The 23,585-nt window shown below is 41.5% G+C and overlaps 1 protein-coding gene across 2 annotated transcripts; it reads right to left on the reverse strand.

Moving 5' to 3' along the window:
• Positions 1-229: 229 nt before the first annotated feature.
• lamp2 (lysosomal-associated membrane protein 2) lies at positions 230-22,828 on the reverse strand. 2 transcript variants are annotated; one of them, XM_072595244.1, is made up of 9 exons: positions 22,675-22,828; positions 11,944-12,059; positions 10,207-10,420; positions 7,082-7,243; positions 6,178-6,374; positions 5,990-6,103; positions 5,279-5,342; positions 4,211-4,381; positions 230-957 (listed from the first exon to the last, which is right to left on the reverse strand). In XM_072595244.1, the coding sequence occupies exons 1-9, from the start codon at positions 22,718-22,720 to the stop codon at positions 818-820; spliced, it is 1,224 nt and encodes a 407-aa protein (XP_072451345.1). In that variant the 5' UTR covers positions 22,721-22,828; the 3' UTR covers positions 230-817. The 2 variants fall into 2 exon arrangements, with proteins under 2 accessions (XP_072451345.1, XP_072451344.1); XM_072595243.1 differs by lacking the exon at positions 230-957 and adding an exon at positions 2,636-3,479.
• Positions 22,829-23,585: the final 757 nt, after the last annotated feature.

Here is a 23,585-nt window from a genome sequence, read left to right on the forward strand (position 1 = left end):
CTGAGTGCCAAGTCAACATTATTGGAAGTTTCAGCTTTCCACTAGTAAGAAACTTTGTCCAAGTGCAATCAAGGACCAATACTAGGGATTAAAGTGAACACCAAACCACTTCAAACAAACAATATCCATTTACAACAGTCAAACATTCAAAAACAGAATTAAAATAAAGTGGATGCTGACATCAGTTGGGTTGAGATGTTTAGAAAATAAAAAAGGCTTCACTAGATGAAAGTGAGCAAGAGTCTTTATCAACTTGTGGTCTGACAATGAATACCAGTCAACTAAACCAAAATCTGTCAATCATTAGCTTGCAGAGTTCTGCCAGAGTTCAAAGTCCTTTTGACAAGTAAGAGACCTACTGGAAATACAAGGGAAACTGAAGACAGGTGCAGATGAGCTTGAAATGCTGCTAGTGATGTATACTTATCAGTTCGAAAAGTAATTTGGAGAAGTCTGCAATCAAGATGGTATTTTCTACTGCACACATTCAAATGAAACATTTAAAGTGTTATCTAAAATTCATAGGTTTGACAGTAAATTAAAATCACAGGTTTCTCAATTTTAAAAACCACAAAATGAGTGATGGGATATTAAAGTACCTGAAATGGGCTTCAGATGTTTATAGTTGGTAGTAACATTAAAGATTGAGTACTGTATAATCATCCAATGATTGTCCCAGATTTATGTAATTCAGAGCATTGTGTTCTTAACTAGACATTAGTAAAGTTCAATTTACATCTGCAAAAATTGGTTTACAACAAATACTAACACTTGTAAATAAAAGCCAAATAGCTGGACAATTCCAGAGCTGAAAAACTTAGAAGTGGTCATATCCATTATGGTGATTCTGCCTACGACCAATGATGTAGATCACCAGCACAACCAAAATTAGTGCTCCCAACGCTGCTCCAACTGTAATGGGCACGATGTAGTTCTCATTTGCTTTGCAGTCTTCAGCTGGATTTAAAGAAATTAGATAAAAGTTGGTGATGTCAGTAACCTAAAAAAAAAGTAGAGGTAAAATCCGAAAGACCTACTTAAAAAAAAAAGAAGCAGCCCATTTAAAAAAAAGTCAGTAGCAAAGTTAAAAACTAGCTGAATTAAACCCAATACATTCTATTTTTAAATAAAGGCAACTGATCAAGGTTAAATTGTGCATTTAGTGCAGCAATTATAGAAATTCAATACTTACTACTAGTGCATTGTAGATAAAGATTATTAAACAATGCTTTGCAAGAATCATAATGAAGACTGCAAAAAAATTGAAATCAAAATGAAAGTTTATACTGGGCACTTGGAAATTAAAGTCACTGTTCCAGAGAACCCTAGGCTGCTTGCAATAGAGATCACCACATCTCAGGTATGTTCGGGTTTGGGGGGGGGGGGGGTAGGGTATGAGAATTGAACCCACATTTGGCATCACTGCAGTCAAAACCACTCATCTGAATATTTTTAAAAAGTCTGTGAAGATTACCAATCCATCACTAAAATCGGACTGCATTTAAAATGCAAGTACCACAATAGTTGTTGATTTTTACATGTCATCAGCAAGTGCTTTGGAATCAAAATCAAGACTGAACTTGAAGCCAGAATGCAAAATTACAAGTCTGAATTCAGTTGATCAATTCATTTAGTAAATGGAAAAAAAAGTCTGCTATTGCAGCAAGATCAAATTTTGATTAAAGAAATTCAGCTGAATTTGTTTAAAATTACATTTTCAGATGCACAGTTCAAAGTTCAGAATGAGCCACACAACTCAAACACAGCTAAAACTGTAACATGCTATTTCAATCTTAGACTGAGCCAGCTATGCTCCATTCCTTAAAATGGACAACAAACTAGTATTTTGAGTCACTTTAGATTTACTAGCTCAAAAATACCTATTTAACCAAATGTAATACCTCAATTTAAGCTCGAGTAATTTTTAGTTTCATTACTGGCAAGCCAACATATACAAGATTCTAGTGTTTACATCCCCAAAACAATTTCTCAAACTTAACACAGACAAGTGAAATCTCCCATTATGGAATATCACTATAGATCTAAACAGAAACATGTTGGTTTTAGCTATCAAAGTTGAATTAGCTTCATAACATTAGATTTAGTAAAGTTGTGCTATATTTAAAATCAAGCATGTAGCAACTTAACCATAAAGAATTCAGAGGGGTAGATCTAAATTTGATTGTGGCATTGGTTAGAGTTTACAGCCTTTACAATGAGTGCTACAAGTGCAAAACCTCAAGCTTAAAATTCAATTGGTGTTCAATTTACAAAAAAAAAGAATTTGATACCACAAGCAGAGTTCTGCTGCAAGTGCCAAATTAAGATGTCAACTCCATGACGGCCAGCTCTGGTCATCTTGAAACCAGTGTGAAAGCCATTTTAGCAGGAAATAAAGCTAGTTCCAATTTTGAAGTTTGATAGCACAGTGAAATGTCTAGTTGCACTGCTTCTAGGAATGGGCAACAACAAACATGACCCATATCTGCAAGAATAATGCTCAACTAGATGACGAGGAAAAAGAATGGTGAAGCTTCTATTCATTGGCTAATTACAACAGCTAGTTAGTGCAATGTCAAGTAAAAAATATGCAAAGCTTTCAAATTCCTCAGCCTCAAATAAATGCTACATCAGCTTATGTGAAGATTTTTTATTATAAAGCAAAGTTAAATTTTACATACAAATGAGGCACAGGAATAAAGAAACTTTTCAAAGCTATAAATTTCCAAGATAAAAGTCAACATTCAAAATTTCCAGTGTCTAGAGTGCAGTGTGAAGGACTCCAGATCTCCAAATTAGAAAGTCAGTGGTCAACATTAGATAGTATTTGCATGTGCCAATTAGAATGTACATTATGCAAATTGGAGAACATTCCTTCCACATTCCAAGGCACCCATTTTCCTTATGAAGCAGGTTAAACATATACACAAACTATTCACATTTGTACAATTTCCACAGTACATCCAAACAAGCTACAGGAGATCTTGGTAAATACATGTTCAGTTTCAGATTTGAAATTCATCAAGTTACTGTTGGAAATGCTGGTAGTAGTGCTGGCAAATTAGCAGGAGTTAATTTTGAGGATCACAGACAAGCTTACCAATTTTAAAGTCACCTTCTGCAGAACACTAACTGCCTGGCAGCAATGCCACAATGAAACAAGATTATCTGCCAGCATTACATAAACATTTCATGTGTGTCAAGCATGGATGCAAGTTCACTAGCCCCAAGACTTAGCAAAAATCTAGTGCAATTGAAGTGGGAATTGAGGCAAGGACTTGCACCTACTATAGTAAACAGCAAAAAAATCATGTCTTAAGATTTGGAGAATCAAAATCATTAGAGTGTTTGGTATCCAGCATAGCTTCTTCTTCTACCGATCACATAAGCAATCACAACAATCACAATTAAGCCAGCCAGAGCAGCACCAACTATAATAGGGATAAGGATGCTGTCATCATCCAGAGAACACTCTTCAGCTGTGGACAAAAAAATAAAAAATCAGATGAATTGCGAGGTACTGCTCAAAATGCATTAGCCATAAATAACTTGTATAAAAAGCAAGTGCTACAGATGCTGGAGACCTAAAAACAATGGTAAAACCTAGGTCTGGCAGAGCAGTATCTGCTGAGAGAAACAAAGTTAATGAGTCTGATGTGATTTCAGTTTTGAAGAGTCAGACTATGCTAACTCCATTTTTCTCCACAGATGTTGGAAGACCCAAAACTTCTCCAGCACATTTCATTTTTCCAAGCAATTTTGATTTGACAATTGCAGGATTTCTCCAAGTGCACTCCTTGTTAAGTAATCCTTATTGGTATAGGTAGGATTGATTACATTCTGCCCTGCAAATCAATTTTCAGAATGGGAAATGGAAATAGGACTTTCCTATCCCTAAAAAGGAACATAGCATATTTGAAATTAGCATACATTCCTAGCATTCCAGTCAGGGATCAAAAATTTATGAACATTTTGTGTCCCAATTTAATTCAATGGATTTTGGTTGTCATATCTTGCAAACTAAAAAAGAGAGAGCAGCTATAGATGGAAGTGGACAAAATATTCTGGGTCATAAAATGAAGCACCAATTGTAGCTGGATCAGGTAAATATTTAGGAGATTCCTATATTTTAGGATACAAAAAAGTCTAACTCCTAGGTATAGGTTAACTTGAAAAGACAACTAGTTAGCTTTTGTTCATAAAAACCTACCTCTGGAAAAGGTTCCATTCTTAACCTCAAATGGTTGGAGCCACACATTAAATGTATTAATAGCCAACTTGTCAGTCACAACTAGCCTCTGTTCATTGCGACAGATGTATGAACTTCCAACAAATGCCTGCCAATATTTCAGATTGCCATTGCTGCTGTTAAGTGTAGTTGCTGATGAGAAAATAAAATCAGTTAACCATTCCACAGAGTAACAAAACTACACAAATTCAGATTGGAAATTCGTTCGACTTGAATTTTATGCTCATCCATAATGATTAGGACACTCAAGTGTCAATATGCACCAACTACTCATCTGCACAGTTTTTGACACTGCCTCCATTACAGTAATGTAGCAGTAATTATGTACAGCAACTAGAATCTAAGAAGTGGCTAACCATGAAAAGGCCTTGTTTTAAAACAGAAGTAAGCCAGCAAGTCTATTTAACCAGATGTTCCACAATTTGAACAGGACTTGTCATAATAGTTAGTCATGGACAGAACTAGATTGAGAACAATTGGGCAGAACAAGCTACCACTATTTAGAATTGCTAGGTTCAAACAAACAAACAAACAAGTCTTCAGCCCCAAGAAGAAATTTTTTTTTTTTAAAAATCCAAAACAGGTTAACAAACTTAAGGATTAGGAAAGCAAATCAGCTGGAACAGTAGTCTTTATGAAAATGTAGTTTATAACTTGGAAAATGCTAACAACTGAATTGAGGGGTAGTTGAAAGCAAAGTAGTTCTATTGTCACAGAATGGTTCATAGACAGAATGAACTGCCAGATGAAGTGGTAAATGTAGCTACAGTTAAGACCTTTTAAAACTATTTGATAATTACTAAAGAAAGGTTAAGGGATATGGGCCAAATGGAACCAGTTTCATTTGGGAAACATGGAGGAGTTGGACCAAAGGTTGGATTTCCGCGGTGTCACTGCTGGTAGTTGGTCACGCAAAGCATTTTTTCCTAGTAGATTCAGCACAAATTCATTCAAGTCCTCAAAATATACAAGGTTTAACTAGAAAAAAAATAAGAAAAAAATCTTTGGGCTTCAATAGCCAATACTTACTTGAACCATTTACAAGCAAGCTTACGTTAGCCTGCACCTCCTTCAAGAAGAATTTGGATTGTTCCTGGATTAAAGGAGACAAGGCTCAGAAAAAAAAATTGATTTTAAAGACTGCCAAATTCCCACATTGTGGGAGAAGTTTAAACAATGACAGGAGACACTAAAAATATATAGTCAGTGAGTGTTCATACAGATTTCAACAGTTGGTTGTAGCAATAACTCATACCCCTGGGTTAAGGTGGTTGCTCAAGCTTCCCATTGCTGATGTGCTTGCTGAAACAAAAAAATTATATACACACCTGAATAGGAACAAACTAGCACCAAGTTAAATATACCTCACCAATGTATGTATAAACAAACAATTGAAATCAAGACCTAAAACACAATCTTTGTTATTAGCTTAAATCCAGTCCATCAAGAATTGCTTATACTATTTTCAAATTTGTCAATGTTCTGAATAAAGGTTAGATGGATTGGCCATACGGAATTGCCTAGTGTCCAGGAATTTTAGTCTAGGTGATTAGTCATGGGAAGTGTGGGTTACAGGCACTGGGTAAAATGTGGGATACTCTTCAGAGGGTTGAGAGAATGATGGGAAAATGGCCTGCTTCCACATTGTAGGGAAACTAAATGATTCTAAAGTGGCTCAAATTGTTCTAAACCCAGTATATTACTTTGTAGAATAATGGATCTACAAAAATCAACACTCACCACAAAGAAATGAAACTGAATAGTTGCATCTGTATCTTCTAGGAGGAGGACTGAATGTTTATCCCCACAACGTCCACTGGCAGTAGAATTGGAATTTATATTAATTACATGTATCTAAGGGAGGAAAGAGTTGTTAAGAGTTTCATTTGTAATGCAAATGGGAATTCAAAGTACAGAAAAAAAAATACCTGGTTTTCTGTGTTGGTAATATTTAGCTGTAGTCCCATATTAGCAAGAAGACAAGGATCACTTCCATTCTTAACAGTGTAGTTGCCCACTGCTGGCAGATCTGGAGGTGGCTTAGTTGGGATTGGGGTCACAGTAGAAGTTGTCTGTGTTGTAACTGGTGAGACAGTGGTTGACACATCTGCTTTACAGAAGGATTCTTGGAAGGAAAAAGTGATTAACAGGTCAGTTTACTCTGTCTGAAATTCAATCTCCCAGGTTAGTTCCTTAGCCCGTTACTACTTGGCCCAAACAGCTTCAAACATCCAGTTATACAAGATCATTCCACAGGAAAGTTTTCTTCCTGTGCTTGGAGAAGTAACTTCACTAAGGTTTAATACTCTAAATTATGTTCAGTGAGGTTTAAAAATTGAACATCTTTTCATGTATGCCATTGGAGAATGGAGCTACAAGCAATAGAGGAAGTGCCTGACAATGCAAGTGAAGCTATTGACTACAGTACCCAGTTTTCTGACCAAAAAATGGATTTATAACCAGGAATGAGTAGAACAAGTTTTTGGACAACTCTTCCAATGTAGTGTGGCTGGACACGACTTGTCTACTCCCTGTCCCCACAGCCAGAACATAATGTGGAAACTAATTGAAAACCAGTTTATAAAACATTGTTTTTAACTCCATTTGAGTCATTGCTCAAGCTTTCTTTCACACAATCTGTGTATTGACAAAAGTTCATGCAACACTCCAGCCAACCAGAACCAAGTTTTCCCTGTGAAGCCTAGCTAAAGTTAAGGCTACATAACCATTAGGGATCTGAACTCAAAACTAGATCATATTGATATTCTAGAGATTTAGGTCACCACCCAATTGATTTTAAATTACTTCACAATCAATGGATTATTTTCCTACCATTTTTGCTAATTGTTCCATTCTCCACAAAGGCTTGAATGCCAACATGCCAAAAAACCATGACAACCGCTTCACTTGCAATAGCTCTAACACTTCTGCATGTGTAGATTGTGTTCAGGGGTACAGGTTCCATTAGGGAATTCACAGCCACATGTTTTACACCTGCAGTAAAGAGAACAAAAAACAAAACAACATAGGACAATTAACTGTCAAACTTCTGAGGGAAGACACAGAATAGTACAGCAAGCTTTAACTATAAGCTGGTATAAGTTATACATCTAAAATACTGGAAATTTACTGCACAATAATCACGGCAATTTCCAAGTAGTCAGTCGAAGGAGAGATTGAAAAGACTCGCTGCTGTTAAGACTTAAAGCAAAGTTGACAATATTATTCAACAGACTTATGCTGTAAATAAAAATGTGGTATATACCCCCACTTTACATTTCTATAAGAGTCAGTCTTACAGCATGGAAAGAAGCCTTTCCATATGAACCAGGTTTCTTAAGCTGAGCTACTTCCATTACCCACATTTGGCCTCAAGCTTGTCTACTCAAGTAGAAGTTCAAATGGCTTTTGGAGTATTGCAATTGCTCCTGACTACCATTTCCTCTGGCAGCTTTTCTACATTTGCACCACCCTGTGTGAACAAGTTGCCCCTTAGGTTCCTTTTAAATCTCACAGCTCAACCTATGTCTTCCCCCCCCCCCCGACCTAGTTTTGAGACTCTATTCTGGGGAAGACTTCAGCTATTCACCTCATCTATGCCACTCATGATTTTATAAACCTTTTTTAAAAAAAGGTCCTGCCATAGCCTCCTCCACTCCAGTAAAGAAAATACCAGCCTACCCTTAACTCAAACCTTTTAGCCACAGTAACAGTTAGTCCTTTTTCACCTTTCAGTTTAACATCCTTCCTATAGCAGGGTGATCAGAATTTGATTATATGGATTTTTTGATCAATTGGCACACTGCTGGTCCCTTGGTGCTGGTTAGTACTGTTTCTAGTACTATTTGGAATCATAAATTGACAAACTTGGGTGCATCCTTTATCAATAAAGGCTTACATGTCCTTAAGGCTACAAGATTTCAGGAGGACATACCAGGAAGCCAACCAGAGAAGAATGAGCAAAGTGCTAAATAGTGAACTCTGAGGAATAAGCACAATATTTAGTCAGTCACAAACATTTAGAGTCCCAGCTGTCTCATTAACAATCTAGATGAAGGAACAGAGGGCATTCTAGCCAAGTTTGCCAACAATACAAAGATAGGGAGAGGGACAGGTAGCATTGAGGCGGCAAGAGGCTGCAGAAAGATTTAGATAGGTTAGGAGTGGGCAAAGTGGTAGACGGAGTACAATGTGGGAATGTGTGTGGTCATGCACTTTGGTACAAAGTGGGGCATGGAGTATTTTCTAAATGGGAAATAAAATCCAGAAATCTGAAGTGCAGAGACTTAGTGTTCTCGTCAAGGCTTCTCTCAAGAAGAACTTTGAGGTGGAGTTGGTAGTTAGGAAGGCAAATGCAATGATAGTATGTATTTTGAGGACTTGAATATAAAAAAAGCAGGCATGTATATCTAAGGCTGTATGGTTTTGGAGAGAACATTTGGTGTTGTGTGCACAGTTTCAGGCCCCATATCTCAGGAAGGATGTACTGGCCCTGGAGCGTGTTCAGAGGTGGTACACAAGAATGGTCCCAGAAATGAAAAGCTTAACATATGAGGAATGTTTGAGGACTTTATACTGAATTTAAGGGGGGGGTCCGGGGGTGGGGGGGGGGGGGGGGTGAGATTAATTAAAAGAGGCAGTGTTTGGACAATGCCACCATTGGTAGGAGACTAGGACCCAACAGCACAGCTTTAGAGTAAAGGCAAGGCCTTTTAGAACAGATTAGGAGAAACTTCTTTAGCCAGGAAGTGGTAAACTATAGAATTCACTGCCACAGAAGGCCATGGAAACAAATCATGAATATTTGAGATGGATAGGTTCTTGAGTATCAAGGGTTATGGGGGAAAAAAAAAAATGGGTGGGAGAATAGGGTGCTGGAAAAGCACAGGTCTGGCAGCATCCTCTGAGCAGGGCTTCCTGATGAAGGGCTCTTGCCCGAAACGTCAATTCTCCTGCTCCACAGGTGCAGCCTCACCTGCTGAGCTTTTCCAACACCCCACTCTGGACTCTGTTCTCCAGCATCTGCAGTCCTCACTTTCTCCCCTTGGAGAAACTTACCATCCATTATTGGATAGTGGAGCACACTTGTTGAGCTGAATGGCCTAATTTCTGCTCCTGTCTCATGGTCTTGAGAAAGAATTGAAATCAATTCACTGAGCAAGGCTTTCATAACATTAAACAGTTTCAAGTATAACATGTATACTTCCTGATTTGCACTGTGCATAATTTATCATGCATAAACATTGTTTAGCATTGAGGAAGTAAGTGCCTATAATTATGCAACCTATCATTAGTTAAATCAGTGGATTGATTAGAATACTGCACCAACCAAGAACTGTTTCCTCATTGGATTTTAAATATTTCAGTCATTCATCTGAGTGAAATAGATTGTGAACAAGTTTAAATAATGTGGCACATAAGAATTGTTATTTTTGATGCCACTGGATGACTGGAGAACTCTGCTTTCCCAGTCATGGTATCATTGCAGTGACAAACAGCACATGACTTTTTACTGTCATCTGACATTCAATCTGCTTTCAACTATCAACCTAGTTGAGGAGGTTCAAGATCCACTCTGGGATTTGAACATATTACCCAACCACCCTCATGAAATTTAAAGTTTAATGCAATCTACTATTTTTCACAGTATTTAAGTTGCACAATGTCAATGCAGGTTCATTAACACTTCATCATCCCACATTCTGCTCTAGTGTCTGCAGAAGAACATCAAGTGGGTTTTCCACTAAAACCAGGCACTTAATCTGTTGCTGATGCCTGTCAACAACTCAATTAAAGCCATCAGCATAGACGGGTTGGACCAAGGGGTCTGTTTCCATGCTGTACATCTCTATGACTAATAATTTAGAGATGTGTGGCTCAACTAGTTAAGAAGCAAATATTATTCCATGATGAACATTTAATCCATGTTATAAACAGGAAATTAATAAGAGTCATACTTTTGTTTTTTGCTCCAGGAAAGAGTTTTGCATCACTGGTGTTATAAGTGAAAGTCAGTACGTCACCACTAAATTTGCCATCAGTATGAGAGAAGTTTAAGCTCAAGGAGTGACCAGTCCCAAAGCCCATGTTCAACAAGGGAGCTGAATTGTTACCACCACATGTGCTTCCATTGGATGATAATGAATCTGGCAACTGGAAAGTTGCATTTTCCTAAAATAAAGAAAAGTCAAAATTAAATTGGTTAAATTAAGCTAATTTGGCACATTATAGAACTGGTAGACAATCAAGTATCTTCCATCGTCATCCCATGGAATTAAAAACAAAAACAGACAGACAATCTCAATCATGGAATGTGTTTTGGAAAGTTATTTTTAAATGACTGAACCTAAGAATGGTCAAATAACCACCTTGACCAAGTTGCAATCAATTTTAGTCCAAACTGAAATGAGTAACAATCATAACTAGAGCTATGACTCATTCTATTAGAACTGCCATTTTAGGCTAAAATCAGCCACAAAAGATCTGTTGAGAAAATGTACAACCCAACATTATAAAGACCAGCAGGATTGGACCACAAAGTTGACCACCTCCACTCAGATGTTACAAGTTAAAAAGGGGCAATTGAATTGAGAAAAGTGTGCATTAAATAAAAGTATCTTTCATAGGGAGCTAGAGTATGATAAGCCCAAGTTGAGGCAAGTAAACCACCATGAAAATTTATTATGGGCTAGAAGTGTTTTATTTAATTGCTCAAAAATTTGACAAATATTCAAATTCAGTATTTAGGTCCCTCCACCAATTCACTGAAAATTTAATCAGTTCTTGTACCCATGTCACAGGTGAGATTAAAGACTTGCAAATCTTTTATACATATGACCCATGAACAATAAGGTCCTGCTTATAAAAATGATATTCTGTGGTCACTATATTGAAGGTAGATGCTGAGCAAGATTAGGAGATAAAAGACTTCATGGGGTTTATTAAATCTCCTGTTGGCATTTTGGGACAATTACCTAAATTGCAAAGTAGCATTGACCCAGTGAAGCAAAATTGATTTGATATAACACCATAGTTGTGGAATATGTTAACGACAAGTTAAGTCTCTTCAATTGATGTTTTAAAAAAACCAAGCTGATGTTCTAATAGAAGGATCATCATGTGCACCACAAGTGTTTTTTTTTCTGTAATCTGTTTATTTCTATTTACTGTACAGCTACACTTGAAGGGAGTTTGACTATTAATCCAAACAACTCAAATCTAACATTCAACTATAAGCCAGTTCAAGATAGTTTAGACAGCTGATGGCAAAAGTTTAACTTCATTTTACCTTGCAAGTAGTTGAATTGGCACACTTAGTCCCCACTCAATTGTTTTTGAATATTAACCAGGTCATTCATTTCTTCCTTTCCGCCCCTCTTTCTCCTCCCCCCCCACCACCACCACGTAATTGCTTTTCCTAACAATATCTTAAAGAATATGGCTTTAGGACTCAACATTGAGATCACAAAGGGCTAGTTGAAAACAGGTGACTAGATCATTACAGCTGAAAAATGATTCACAGATCTGCAAATTACAATCTGGACCCGAAAACTTAAGCAAATTTCAAGCAACAGCACTGAGCCTAAACAGTAGCATATGAACACAAACTGATCATCTAAAATTAAAATTTAAATCTATGAGCTTCCTGTCTGTAAGCTACAGATTGCTTTACTTTTGTACTGCAAATTACTTACCATTGTCCCATTTCCTTCATAAAGAACAGTAAAGTTGACAGACAGTACAGCATATATACAGGTTTTGTTATCCTTGCCATGGACCTCAATCTTGACTGCTTGAGCAACTGAAATTGCTGGAAAAAAAAAGTGGTCAAATTGCACTTCAGCCAATGTAAAAGGTTCCGCTTGTACACAATAGTTTCATAAGCAATTTCTGTACTTCTCTGTAGCAGCTATGTTACACCATCTACAATATGGCCACTTAAAGAGACAGGTCTGAACCAGCTTCAAACACAATAAAATGCTTACAGCAACAGGTGGAGTTAAGTTAAATTGTGTCAAGGCTGCTCAATTTATGACTGGAGATGCTGTTTCAAGTGGATTGACATCCCAACACGTAGCCCAATGGTTATACTAAAGCCACAGGATGACTGGTAACTCCTCAATTCAGAGGGCTCAGGGCAGAAAGGCCAATCTTAAGAAAAAAAAACCAACATTTAGAAGGTCAACTTCAACTTTTCTTTGGTACCAATAAACTTGATGTTGCATACTTCTGAAAATTTTCCAGAATCATTTAACAGATCAACTGATTCTCTCCAGATGCTAACACACCCTTTCTACCAGACACTAACATGAAAATCCTTCACATTTCAGTCTTGTACTCACTACATGTACCATACTCAAGGTTAGCATCTGACCTGACATAGCAGCACAAAAAATTTCCTTCAGAAATTCTTGGGCACAACTGCAGATACCACAGCACTTCATGGAGAACATTTGAATTGTAGAGCAGAATTGTGTGGACCAGAAGCTTAAGTCAGTTCCTACAATACACAATTATGCCAAAAGGCTACAAGAATGGAAACTTCATGAAACAAATATTCTAAATTTTAAAACTAGAAACTTTAACTTCCCAAAAAAAAAGGAAGCCAAAGAGTGAGAAAGACACATGTTGACATCAAGGTAGCATTTAACCAAGTATGGCACTAAGAAGCACTAACAAAACAGTCAACAGGAATTTAGGAAGCTCTCAAGTTGGGAAACAATAGAGTCAGATGTACAGCATGGAAACAGACCCTTTGACCCAACCCATCCATGCCAGCCAGGTATCCCAACCCAATCTAGTCCCATCTGCCAGCACCCGGCCCATATCCCTCCGAACCCTTCCTATTCAAAAACCCATCCAATGTCTTTTAATGTTGCAATTGTACCAGCCTCCACCACTTCCTCTGGCAGCTCATTCCCTACATGTACCACCCTCTGCGTGAAAAAGTTGCCCCTTAGGTCTCATATCTTTCCCCTCTAGTTCTGGACTCCCCCACCTCAGGGAAAAGATTTTGCCTATTTATCCTATCCACGCCCCATAAAATTTTGTAAACCTCTAAAGGTCACCCCTTAGCCTGCGACACTCCAGGGAAAACAGCCCCAGCAGGTCCAGCCTCTCCCTGTAGCTCAAATCCTCCAACCCTGGCAACATCCTTGTAAATCTTTTCTGAACCCTTTCAAGTTTCACAACATCTTTCCAATAGGAAGGAGACTAGAATTGCACGCAATATTCCAACAGTGGCCTGACCAATGCCCTATACAGCCGCAACATGACCTCCCAACTCCTGTACTCAGTACTCTGACCAATAAAGGAAAGCATACCAAATGCCTTCTTCACTATCCTATCCACCTGCGACTCTGCTTTCTAGGAGCTATGAACATGCACTCCAAGGTCTCTTTGTTCAACACCACTCCCTAGGACCTTACCATTAAGTGTATATGTCCTGCTAAGATTTGCTTTCCCAAAATACAGCACCTCATTTATCTGAATTAAACTCCATCTGCCACTTCGCAGCCCATTGGCCCATCTGGTCAAGATCCTATTGTAATCCGAGGTAACCTTCTTCACTGTCCACGACACCTCCAATTTTAGTGTCATCTGCAAACTTACGAACTGTACCTCTTTTGCTTACATCCAAATCATTTATGTAAATGACAAAAAGTAGAGGTCCCAGCACCAATCCTTGTGGCACTCCACTGGTCACAAGCCTCCAGTCTGAAAAACAGCCCTCCACCACCGTCTACCTTTGAGCCAATTCTGTATCCAAAAGGCTAGTTCTCCCTGTATTCCATGAGATCTAACCTTGCTAATCAGTCTCCAATGGGGAACCTTGTCAACCACCTTACTGAAGTCCATGTAGATCACATCTACTGCTCTGCCCTCAATCTTCTTTGTTACTTCTTCAAAAAAAAACTCAATCAAGTTTGAGAGACATGATTTCCCATGCACAAAGCCATGTTGACTATCCCTAATTAGTCCTTGCCTTTCCAAATACATGTACATCCTGTCCCTCAGGATTCCCTCCAACAACTTGCCCAAAGTCAGGCTCACTGGTCTATAGTTCCAGTGCTTGTCCTTACCATCCTTCTTAAACAGTGGCACCACATTTGCCAACCTCCAGTCTTCCAGCACCTCACCCGTGAGGATCAACGATACAAATCTCAGCAAGAGGCTGAGCTTCCCAGAGTTCTCGGGTACACTTGATCAGGTCCTGGGGATTTATTCACCTTTACCCATTTCAAGACATGCAGCACTTCCTCCTGTAATCTGGACAGTTTGCAAGATGTCATCTATTTCCCCACAGTCTATATCTTCCATATCCTTTTCCACAAATACGGATGCAAAATACTCATTTAGTATCTCCCCCATTTTCTGCAGCTCCACACAAAGGCTGCCTTGGTAATCTTTGAACAATCTTGAACAAAATATCTCCACAGATGGTGCCAGATCTAAAGAAAAGCAGAAATTGCTAGAAAACCTCAGAACAAAGATGGTGGCAATTTAATGTACTCATCTCAGTTCTACAATACAGACTTCCTCAGGTTAGCATCTTATGCCAGAGATGTAACTGCTGTAACATTATTCACCAGAATTTACCAGTTAAACATTTGGAGTGAGAAACGGCAACAATTAACCTAGTTCTTAGTTCAGTTAACCTTTGGTGGGAGATCAACCTGCAATGATTGTGTAGTTGAAACTGCTTCATGCAATGCAGGTGTCAAGGCAAAGATTGGATTGGTTAGCTAAACTTTCTGGCTAGCTTGTTTGCAATGCAGTGATGTCAACAGCAGAAGTCCATTTCTATTACCAGTGAAAGTCACCAAAAAGATTCCATGTTTTCAACTTCACTCCATCCAAGATATGGATAGCTTCACTACCAGGATGTTGGAATACCCCATTCCCCAGTGCTGTTAGAAAGCAAGAGTTCAGGTTTTTGACCCAGTGGCATTGAATGAATGGTGATTTGAGGGGAATTTACTGAATTGGTAGTCTTGCACATCTGAACCCCCTCCATTAGGAGGGAGGGGGTTCAGAAGACACTGTTCAAGGAGACCAAGTAATTTATTGCAAAGAATCTTACGTACACAGCTGCTAATGTACACCAATGCACATCAAGGGTAGGTGATTAGATTATCTGGATGGAAGTGGCATATGGTAAATGTTTTTTGCCACAGCCGTAGCTTGGGATATCTGTATTCCTGGATATAGACTACACTGCAGTGCTGATGACTCTGATGTAATCAAATAACCCATTTCTGAACTCATGATAGAAGGTAGGCTGTAACTATAAGAACTCAAGTTTCTGGTTTATAACCAAAGCAACTAACTTGCAGCTTGATTGTACATAGTATGCCAATCAAAGCTAGGATATTTTAACTACTTGTTGTGAATTTGAAACTGCTACTTTAACAGTTGCCAGTGATAAAAACGTATACACATCTTGACCAAAAATATTTGATTAATCTTTCAGTTAATTTTGGCATGCGAAATTTGTACTTAAAACAGTTCCTTCCCTCAAAAGGAAACTATAGGTAGATTACCAAACTGCAAAACACGAAGGCAAAGCATTGGCCACCACATATAGCAAAAGTGGAAACAAAGTGTAATAAGCAATACACCTACATAGGATATTTTAAATCTTTGCCCCCCATATAAAGTAAGCCTAAAAAAATACAATAGTAAACCTGCAGCAACACCTAACTTATGGATACTAGGTAGGAAGTAAAGGATTCAAGCAGAATTGCTTCCTTTCTTCAAGCATTTCCTCCCAAGGTGACTGCCTGCATAAGCTGAAATTTGCTCAATGGGAATACAGTTAGCCATATGTTCCTTTGTGAAGTAAGACAATTACAAATCAGAAATTAAAGCAAAAAAAGTGAATTAAATTCCATAACATGGAAAAGCCAGAAAAATAGCCCACCATGATTTTAAAAGATTCAAAATAATTTCTGACTTGTGACAAGTACGTCAACAAATTAATGTTGCACCTTAAACAAATTAAATGCAAGAGGCTACATACAATTTATAATGTCAACAGGCTAGATTCAGTCAAAAGAGGGGAACAATCAAACATCCTGTGCTAAACCACCATCGTGAAAGGAGATTGCTACTGTGTGAAAACGAGCCTAAGCATCATGCAGCAGTGACACTAGTCATTTTGCAGGGACTAAGCCAAATGCTGTCAGGTTTATCTAAAAGATTTCAGAAAAAGTGTCAACTTGAATTTGCTTAATTTTTTTAAAAGCACAGAATGTCATCTTTAAGAAATACATTTATGAAGTTGCAGGAGACAAGAGTTGGATGGCTTGGAATCTGTTGAGGAGCCAAAAAGGGTAAAAGGACCCTGATAACAATTGTGTACAGACCTCGAGTGGTCAGGATATGGGGAGGAAAATAAAATCAGGAAATAGAAAAGGCATGCAAGAAAAGCACATGACAGATCATGGGGAGGTTTTACATACAGGTGGATTGCAGAAAAGAACCAAGTTGGTATTAGATCACAAGGGGAAGATTCAGTCCAAGAGTCAGTTTTTATAGCAGTTTGTCTTTAAGCCCACTAGTGAACAGAAAAGTCTGGATTTGGTGCAATGTAGTAAAGCAGTCATAATTAGGGAGCTTAAGGTGAAGGAACTCATATGGAGCACTGACAATATGATAAACTGCAGGGTGAATTCTGAGGGAGAGAAGTTGGAATCTGATGTAACAGTATGACAACTTACTAAAGTTAACTACAAAGACTGAGGGAGGAGCTGGCCAGAGTTAATTGAAGGGAGACACTGAAGCCGCAATGGCAGGAGTTTTGGATGGGATTCAGGAGGCACAGTAGCGATTCATCCCAAGGGAAAAAGCATACTAAGAGGAGAACGTAACCACGGTTGATAAGCAAAGTCAGGGATAGCATAAGAGCCAAAAAAGTATACAGCAGGATCTTCAGCTGGGGAATTGCATCAAGAAATGGCAAATTGAATTTAATATAGATAAATGAGAGGTCTTGCATTTTGCAAAGTCAAATCAAGGTAGAAGTTTCATGGTGAATAGTCGGGCCTTAAGTAATATAGTGGGACCTTTGAGTGCAGGTGCACAGTTGTCTGAAAGAAGTCACAGGTTGGCAGGGCAGTGAAGGCAACTTTTGACATAATGCCCTGACTGAGGGCAGTAAGTATAGAAGTTGGGAAGTTATGTTGCAGTTACACAGGACCTTAGTGAAGCTGCACTTAGAGTATTGCATTCAGTTTTGGTCATCTTGCGATAGGCAGGATGTTATTAAATTGGAAAGAGTACAAAAGGATGTTGCCAGGACTGAAAGGACAAGCTAGGACTTTTTCTTTAGAGCACAGGAGACTGAGGTTGGGGGTAAATCTTAGATGTTAAGATCTGAGAGGCATGGTTAGGGTGAACAGTCTTTTTGCCAGGGATGAGGAAGAGAGGACTAGAGGGTGTCAGTTTAAGGTTAGAGGAAAAACAATAAAAGGGATCCTGAGATGCAACATTTTATAAAAACAACAGGGTGGCATGCATATGGAATGAGCTGCCAGTGAAAGTGGTTGAGGCAGGTACATTAACATTTAAAAAGGCACTTGAACAAATACATGGATAGGGAAGGATTAGAAGTCTGTGGGCCAATTGCAGGGAAATTGGGTTGGTGTGAATGGACATTTTGGTCAGCATGGACCAATTTGGGCTGAAGGGCCTATTTCCATGCTGCAGACTGACATTATGGTGAAGATTAGTGGGGAGCCAAATGATTGGGAAGCCTCGAAACTCACCAGTGGATAACCATAAAAGTAATAACAGGGAGAAGGTGAAATGAGTGTAATCTAGAAGGTGAAAAGAAAATGGAGACAGGAGCAAAAGTGGACATTGGACCACTGGAAAAATGAGGCTGGAGTATTAGTAATGATGAACAAATGACAGGTACTTTGCACATGTACAGCAGAAGACACCAACAGCATACCAGAACAGTCAAGGATAAAAAGAGAGTGTGTAATGGCCATCATTAAGGAGAAGGTACTGGGGAAACTGAAGGGTCAGAAGGTGGATATGTCACCCAGACCAGATGGACTACTTCCTGGAATTCTTAAGATAGCGAGACTGTAGGGGTATTCTTTCAGGAATCACGAATCAGGGTGGATCTCAACTGGAAAATGGCTAATGTAACACCTCTGTTTGAGGGAGGAAAGGCAGAAGACAGGAAACTATAACCCCTTAACCTAACCTCAGTTACTGATAAAGGTTTGAGTGTCCATTACGAAGGGAGAGATTGCAGAGTACTTGACATTGCCTGGTACAATAAGGCTGAGTCAACATGGCAGAGTCAAGGAGAGGTCATTCCTGAAATCCATTAGATTTCTTTGAAATGGTAACAAGTTTACCAAAGCAAAGCCAGTGGACATGATCTATTAGGGTTTAGAGGGTCTCAGCAGCTTCCCATGTGGCAGATAGGTAAAGTGAGAGCCCATGATGTTGCAAGCAAAATATGACATGGATAGAGGATTGGCTGACTAATACAGCAGAGAGATAAAAAGGAGCCTTTTTCAGGACAGCAGTGAACCTGAGTAGAATTCTGCAGGGGCCTATATTGGTACAACTAGGTGGTCACAATATAGGAATGAGGCAGTCATAAATGTAGCAAAGATGGTGAAGAGATAGGTAATATTGAGGATGCAGATAAGCTCTACAAGGACAGGCTAGGAAAATGAACAAAGAAATAGCAGATGGAATACAATGTGGGAAAGTGAGAATATGCACTTTGATAGGAAGCAGCATAGACTTAAATGGGAAAGGCTTCAGAAATCTGAAGCACAAAGGGACTGAGGAATCAAGGTTAAACATGCAGGTTCAAGTCACAGGAAGGCAAATGTGACATTAAACATTCATTTCAAGAGGACTAAAAAAATACAAGAGCAGGTATGTACTGCTGAGATGAAATATGGCTCTGGTCAGACTGTATTTGAAGCATGAACAGTTTTGGGCCTCACAGCAAAGGAAAGACTTGCTGACATTGTCAAGAGTCCCAGGGGAGTTTTACAAGAACAATTCCAGGGATGAAGAGCTGTTAAAGACTCTGGGTTTGTACTCACGAGTTAATGAGGAGAGAGGATCCGATTAAAAACTTAGAACACAGAAGCCTGGATATCATGGACAAGGACACAGCCTCAGTAAAGGCATGAACTTTACAACCTAGAAAAGTAATAGTGTTCACCAAATGCTGGCTGAAAAATAATTTATCTAACACTAATTTATTGCAGCTTTCTGTAGAGGCCAAGTCATGGTGTATTTGAGACAGATAGCTCAATTCATGATTAGCAAGCCATTCAGGATTACAAGCAGAACAAATTAGGTTGAGAAAGTAAATAGAATGGCAGAGCAGACTGGCCAAGTTTTGCTCTTACATTCTCCAGGTTATGGAATCACAGCACAAAGATTCTTCAGTCCAACTCATTAACACCAACCAAACATCCCGATCTGATCTCATCCCATTTTACTAAACTTTGGCCCACATCCCTCAACTCTATTTATAGAGATATCAAGATGGCTTTTTAGACACTAATTTTGCCAGCTTCCACCACTTGCTCTGGCAACTTGTTCCATACACACTACCCTCTGAAAAGTTACCAGGTGCCATTTAAAATTTTCTCCACCCCTCACCTAAAACCTACGCAGTCCAATTTTTGGCTCCCCCTCTCTCGGGGATGGTCTTCAGCTGCACATCCTAACCATGCCACTCATTTTAAAAGCCACTGTAAAGGTTACCCCTCAAACTCCAATACCAGTGGAAAATAGCCCCAGCCCTACACAGATTCTCCCTCAAACCCCCCCCCCCCCCCTTAAAACTCAAACGGGAACACAAGTTAAGGAAACTAAAAACAGTTGGACAATATTTAAGAGTTACAAGATGGAAAATAACCACTAAGAACTCCAGAATAGTCAAAGCTTTTCCCTCAGATAAGATTTATTGCATTTTTTAGAACCATCGCAGATAATGACAAAGCTGAAGGGGTAGGAAAGAGCAAATCCAGAGCTGGTGCGCAGACACAGTCAGTACACAAAAGAAAATTACAAATGCTGTAAGTGCAGAAACAGCAGGGTTAACCTGGTGGCAGGCAGGCAAGCCCGTATTATTGCTTACACTTGTACAGCACTCCAGCCCTTTAATCACGGGAAATACATAACCACTCGATCACACTGTGTACCGGGGGGGGGGGGGAAGGGGAAGGAGAGAGAGGGGGGGGGGGGGAAGGAAGGAGAGAGAGGGGGGGGGGGGGAAGGAAGGAGAGAGGGGGGGGGGGGGGGGAAGGAAGGAGAGAGGGGGGGGGGGGGGAAGGAAGGAGAGAGGGGGGGGGGGGGAGGGAAGGAGAGAGGGGGGGGGGGGAAAGAAGGAGAGACAGGGGGGGGGGAAAGAAGGAGAGAGAGGGGGGGGGGGAAGGAGAGAGAGGGGGGGGGGGAAGGAGAGAGAGGGGGGGGGGGAAGGAGAGAGGGGGGGGGGGGGAAGGAGAGAGGGGGGGGGGGAAGGAGAGAGAGGGGGGGGGGGGAAAGGAGAAAGAAGGTGGGGGGGGGAAAGGAGAAAGAAGGTGGGGGGGGGAAAGGAGAAAGAAGGTGGGGGGGGGAAAGGAGAAAGAAGGTGGGGGGGGGAAAGGAGAAAGAAGGTGGGGGGGGGAAAGGAGAAAGAAGGTGGGGGGGGGAAAGGAGAAAGAAGGTGGGGGGGGGAAAGGAGAAAGAAGGTGGGGGGGGGAAAGGAGAAAGAAGGTGGGGGGGGGAAAGGAGAAAGAAGGTGGGGGGGGGAAAGGAGAAAGAAGGTGGGGGGGGGAAAGGAGAAAGAAGGTGGGGGGGGGAAAGGAGAAAGAAGGTGGGGGGGGGAAAGGAGAAAGAAGGTGGGGGGGGGAAAGGAGAAAGAAGGTGGGGGGGGGAAAGGAGAAAGAAGGTGGGGGGGGGAAAGGAGAAAGAAGGTGGGGGGGGGAAAGGAGAAAGAAGGTGGGGGGGGGAAAGGAGAAAGAAGGTGGGGGGGGGAAAGGAGAAAGAAGGTGGGGGGGGGAAAGGAGAAAGAAGGTGGGGGGGGGAAAGGAGAAAGAAGGTGGGGGGGGGGAAAGGAGAAAGAAGGTGGGGGGGGGGAAAGGAGAAAGAAGGTGGGGGGGGGGAAAGGAGAAAGAAGGTGGGGGGGGGAAAGGAGAAAGAAGGTGGGGGGGGGAAAGGAGAAAGAAGGTGGGGGGGGGAAAGGAGAAAGAAGGTGGGGGGGGGAAAGGAGAAAGAAGGTGGGGGGGGGAAAGGAGAAAGAAGGTGGGGGGGGGAAAGGAGAAAGAAGGTGGGGGGGGGAAAGGAGAAAGAAGGTGGGGGGGGGAAAGGAGAAAGAAGGTGGGGGGGGGAAAGGAGAAAGAAGGTGGGGGGGGGAAAGGAGAAAGAAGGTGGGGGGGGGAAAGGAGAAAGAAGGTGGGGGGGGAAAGGAGAAAGAAGGTGGGGGGGGGAAAGGAGAAAGAAGGTGGGGGGGGGAAAGGAGAAAGAAGGTGGGGGGGGGAAAGGAGAAAGAAGGTGGGGGGGGGAAAGGAGAAAGAAGGTGGGGGGGGGAAAGGAGAAAGAAGGTGGGGGGGGGAAAGGAGAAAGAAGGTGGGGGGGGGAAAGGAGAAAGAAGGTGGGGGGGGGAAAGGAGAAAGAAGGTGGGGGGGGGAAAGGAGAAAGAAGGTGGGGGGGGAAAGGAGAAAGAAGGTGGGGGGGGAAAGGAGAAAGAAGGTGGGGGGGGAAAGGAGAAAGAAGGTGGGGGGGGGAAAGGAGAAAGAAGGTGGGGGGGGAAAGGAGAAAGAAGGTGGGGGGGGAAGGAGAAAGAAGGTGGTGAGGGGGGGGGAAGGAGAAAGAAGGTGGTGAGGGGGGGAAGGAGAAAGAAGGTGGTGAGGGGGGGAAGGAGAAAGAAGGTGGTGAGGGGGGGGGAGAAGGAGAAAGAAGGTGGGGGGGGGAAGAAGGAGGAAGAAGAAGGTGAGGGGGGGGGGAAGGAGAAAGAAGAAGGTGAGGGGGGGGGGGAAGGAGAAAGAAGAAGGTGAGGGGGGGGGGGAGAAGGAGAAAGAAGAAGGTGAGGGGGGGGGGGGAAGGAGAAAGAAGAAGGTGAGGGGGGGGGGAAGGAGAAAGAAGAAGGTGAGGGGGGGGGGGGAAGGAGAAAGAAGAAGGTGAGGGGGGGGGGGGGAAGGAGAAAGAAGAAGGTGAGGGGGGGGAAGAAGGTGAGGTGGTTGGTGGGGGTGGGGGTGTTGGTGGGGGTGGGGGTGGGGAAAAAGAGGGGAAAGGGGTGGAATGAAGGTGAGGGGCGGGCGTGTGAAGAGAGAGGGGGGGCACCGGTGCTGCTTTCTTCCCCCCCCCCTCAAAAGGTCAGTCAAAAGCAAGGCACCTCAGCGCCCTCCAACTGGCTTTACTTCCCACCCCAATCCCCACTAGGCCAGACGTACCGGCAACAAGCAGCACAACGAAATGAGAGGCTCCGAACCGCAGCATGGCGACTAACTACCAGCGGGTATCCTGACAGCAGAGCAGCGTTTGGCAGGAGACCCCTCAATACCGCCGACGGCCTCCCCACCTTAACCCGCACGTGACTCTCTCCGCCCACGGGCTGCCCCATCCCACCAATCATCCTCCAGCGGCCTCACCCGTCCGTGCCGCGGCACAGCCAATCGCCGCGCGGCCCGCAACCCCGATGGCCAATGGGAGGCGGCCCGTGCGCCGTCGGTGTCTCCCTCAAAACACAGGTCCGGCTGGCGGAGTGTTGGCCAATGACACGCGAGAATCTCCACCCATTCACCAATCACAGGTCTCCTGTCGAAGGGTGGTATCTGACAAAGTACAATTGGCTCGAGTCTGTTGTGGGCAAGTTCGCCCTTGTGCAGATCCCTGACAATCTCTTAGAGCCTTCAGCAGCTCAAGGGCAGCCAATACAGAAGTCTCTAAACTTTGACAGAAATGTAAGGCATTTGCTTCCCTTGTGGTATTGATGTTTTGGACTCTGACACCTGCTGATGTCAGAATGATCACGAGCCAGGATACTGAATCAGGTGGTGGATGTCATGTGATGTTGTACAATAGTTGATTAAACTTTCATTCTTTAATAATGTTGCAACAATTGTACCAGTAGGTTTAATCTTCGATCTGTTCTATTGTCTGAATTTTAACTATTTCCATTTTGATTTTTTAAAATATCTGTAATTAAAAGTGTATGTTTAAATTATTGTACTGTTATAGACACTCTTTCTACCTGCTGAAATAAAACAATATTCTATGTTTGGGCCCCCTCAGCAGTTTGAGGGCCTGTTTAAAGTATGCATTATATACACTGAGTACGATATGTATCAAAACATGATACTGA

Source organism: Chiloscyllium punctatum, chromosome 25, assembly GCF_047496795.1.
Source record: "Chiloscyllium punctatum isolate Juve2018m chromosome 25, sChiPun1.3, whole genome shotgun sequence".
In the NCBI taxonomy this organism is placed as follows: domain Eukaryota; kingdom Metazoa; phylum Chordata; class Chondrichthyes; order Orectolobiformes; family Hemiscylliidae; genus Chiloscyllium; species Chiloscyllium punctatum.

Bases quoted from the DNA above. Each gene is read 5' to 3' on its own strand.
- lamp2 (XM_072595244.1), bottom strand. From the start codon at position 22,720: ATGCTGCGGTTCGGAGCCTCTCATTTCGTTGTGCTGCTTGTTGCCG. The intron at 4,382-5,278 runs GTAAGTATTGGC...TTTTCTCATCAG, and splicing joins CTTGCTTGTAAATGGTTCAA to CAACTACACTTAACAGCAGC. The intron at 958-4,210 runs GTAGGTTTTTAT...CTTTAAATCCAG, and splicing joins GAATGGAACCTTTTCCAGAG to CTGAAGACTGCAAAGCAAAT.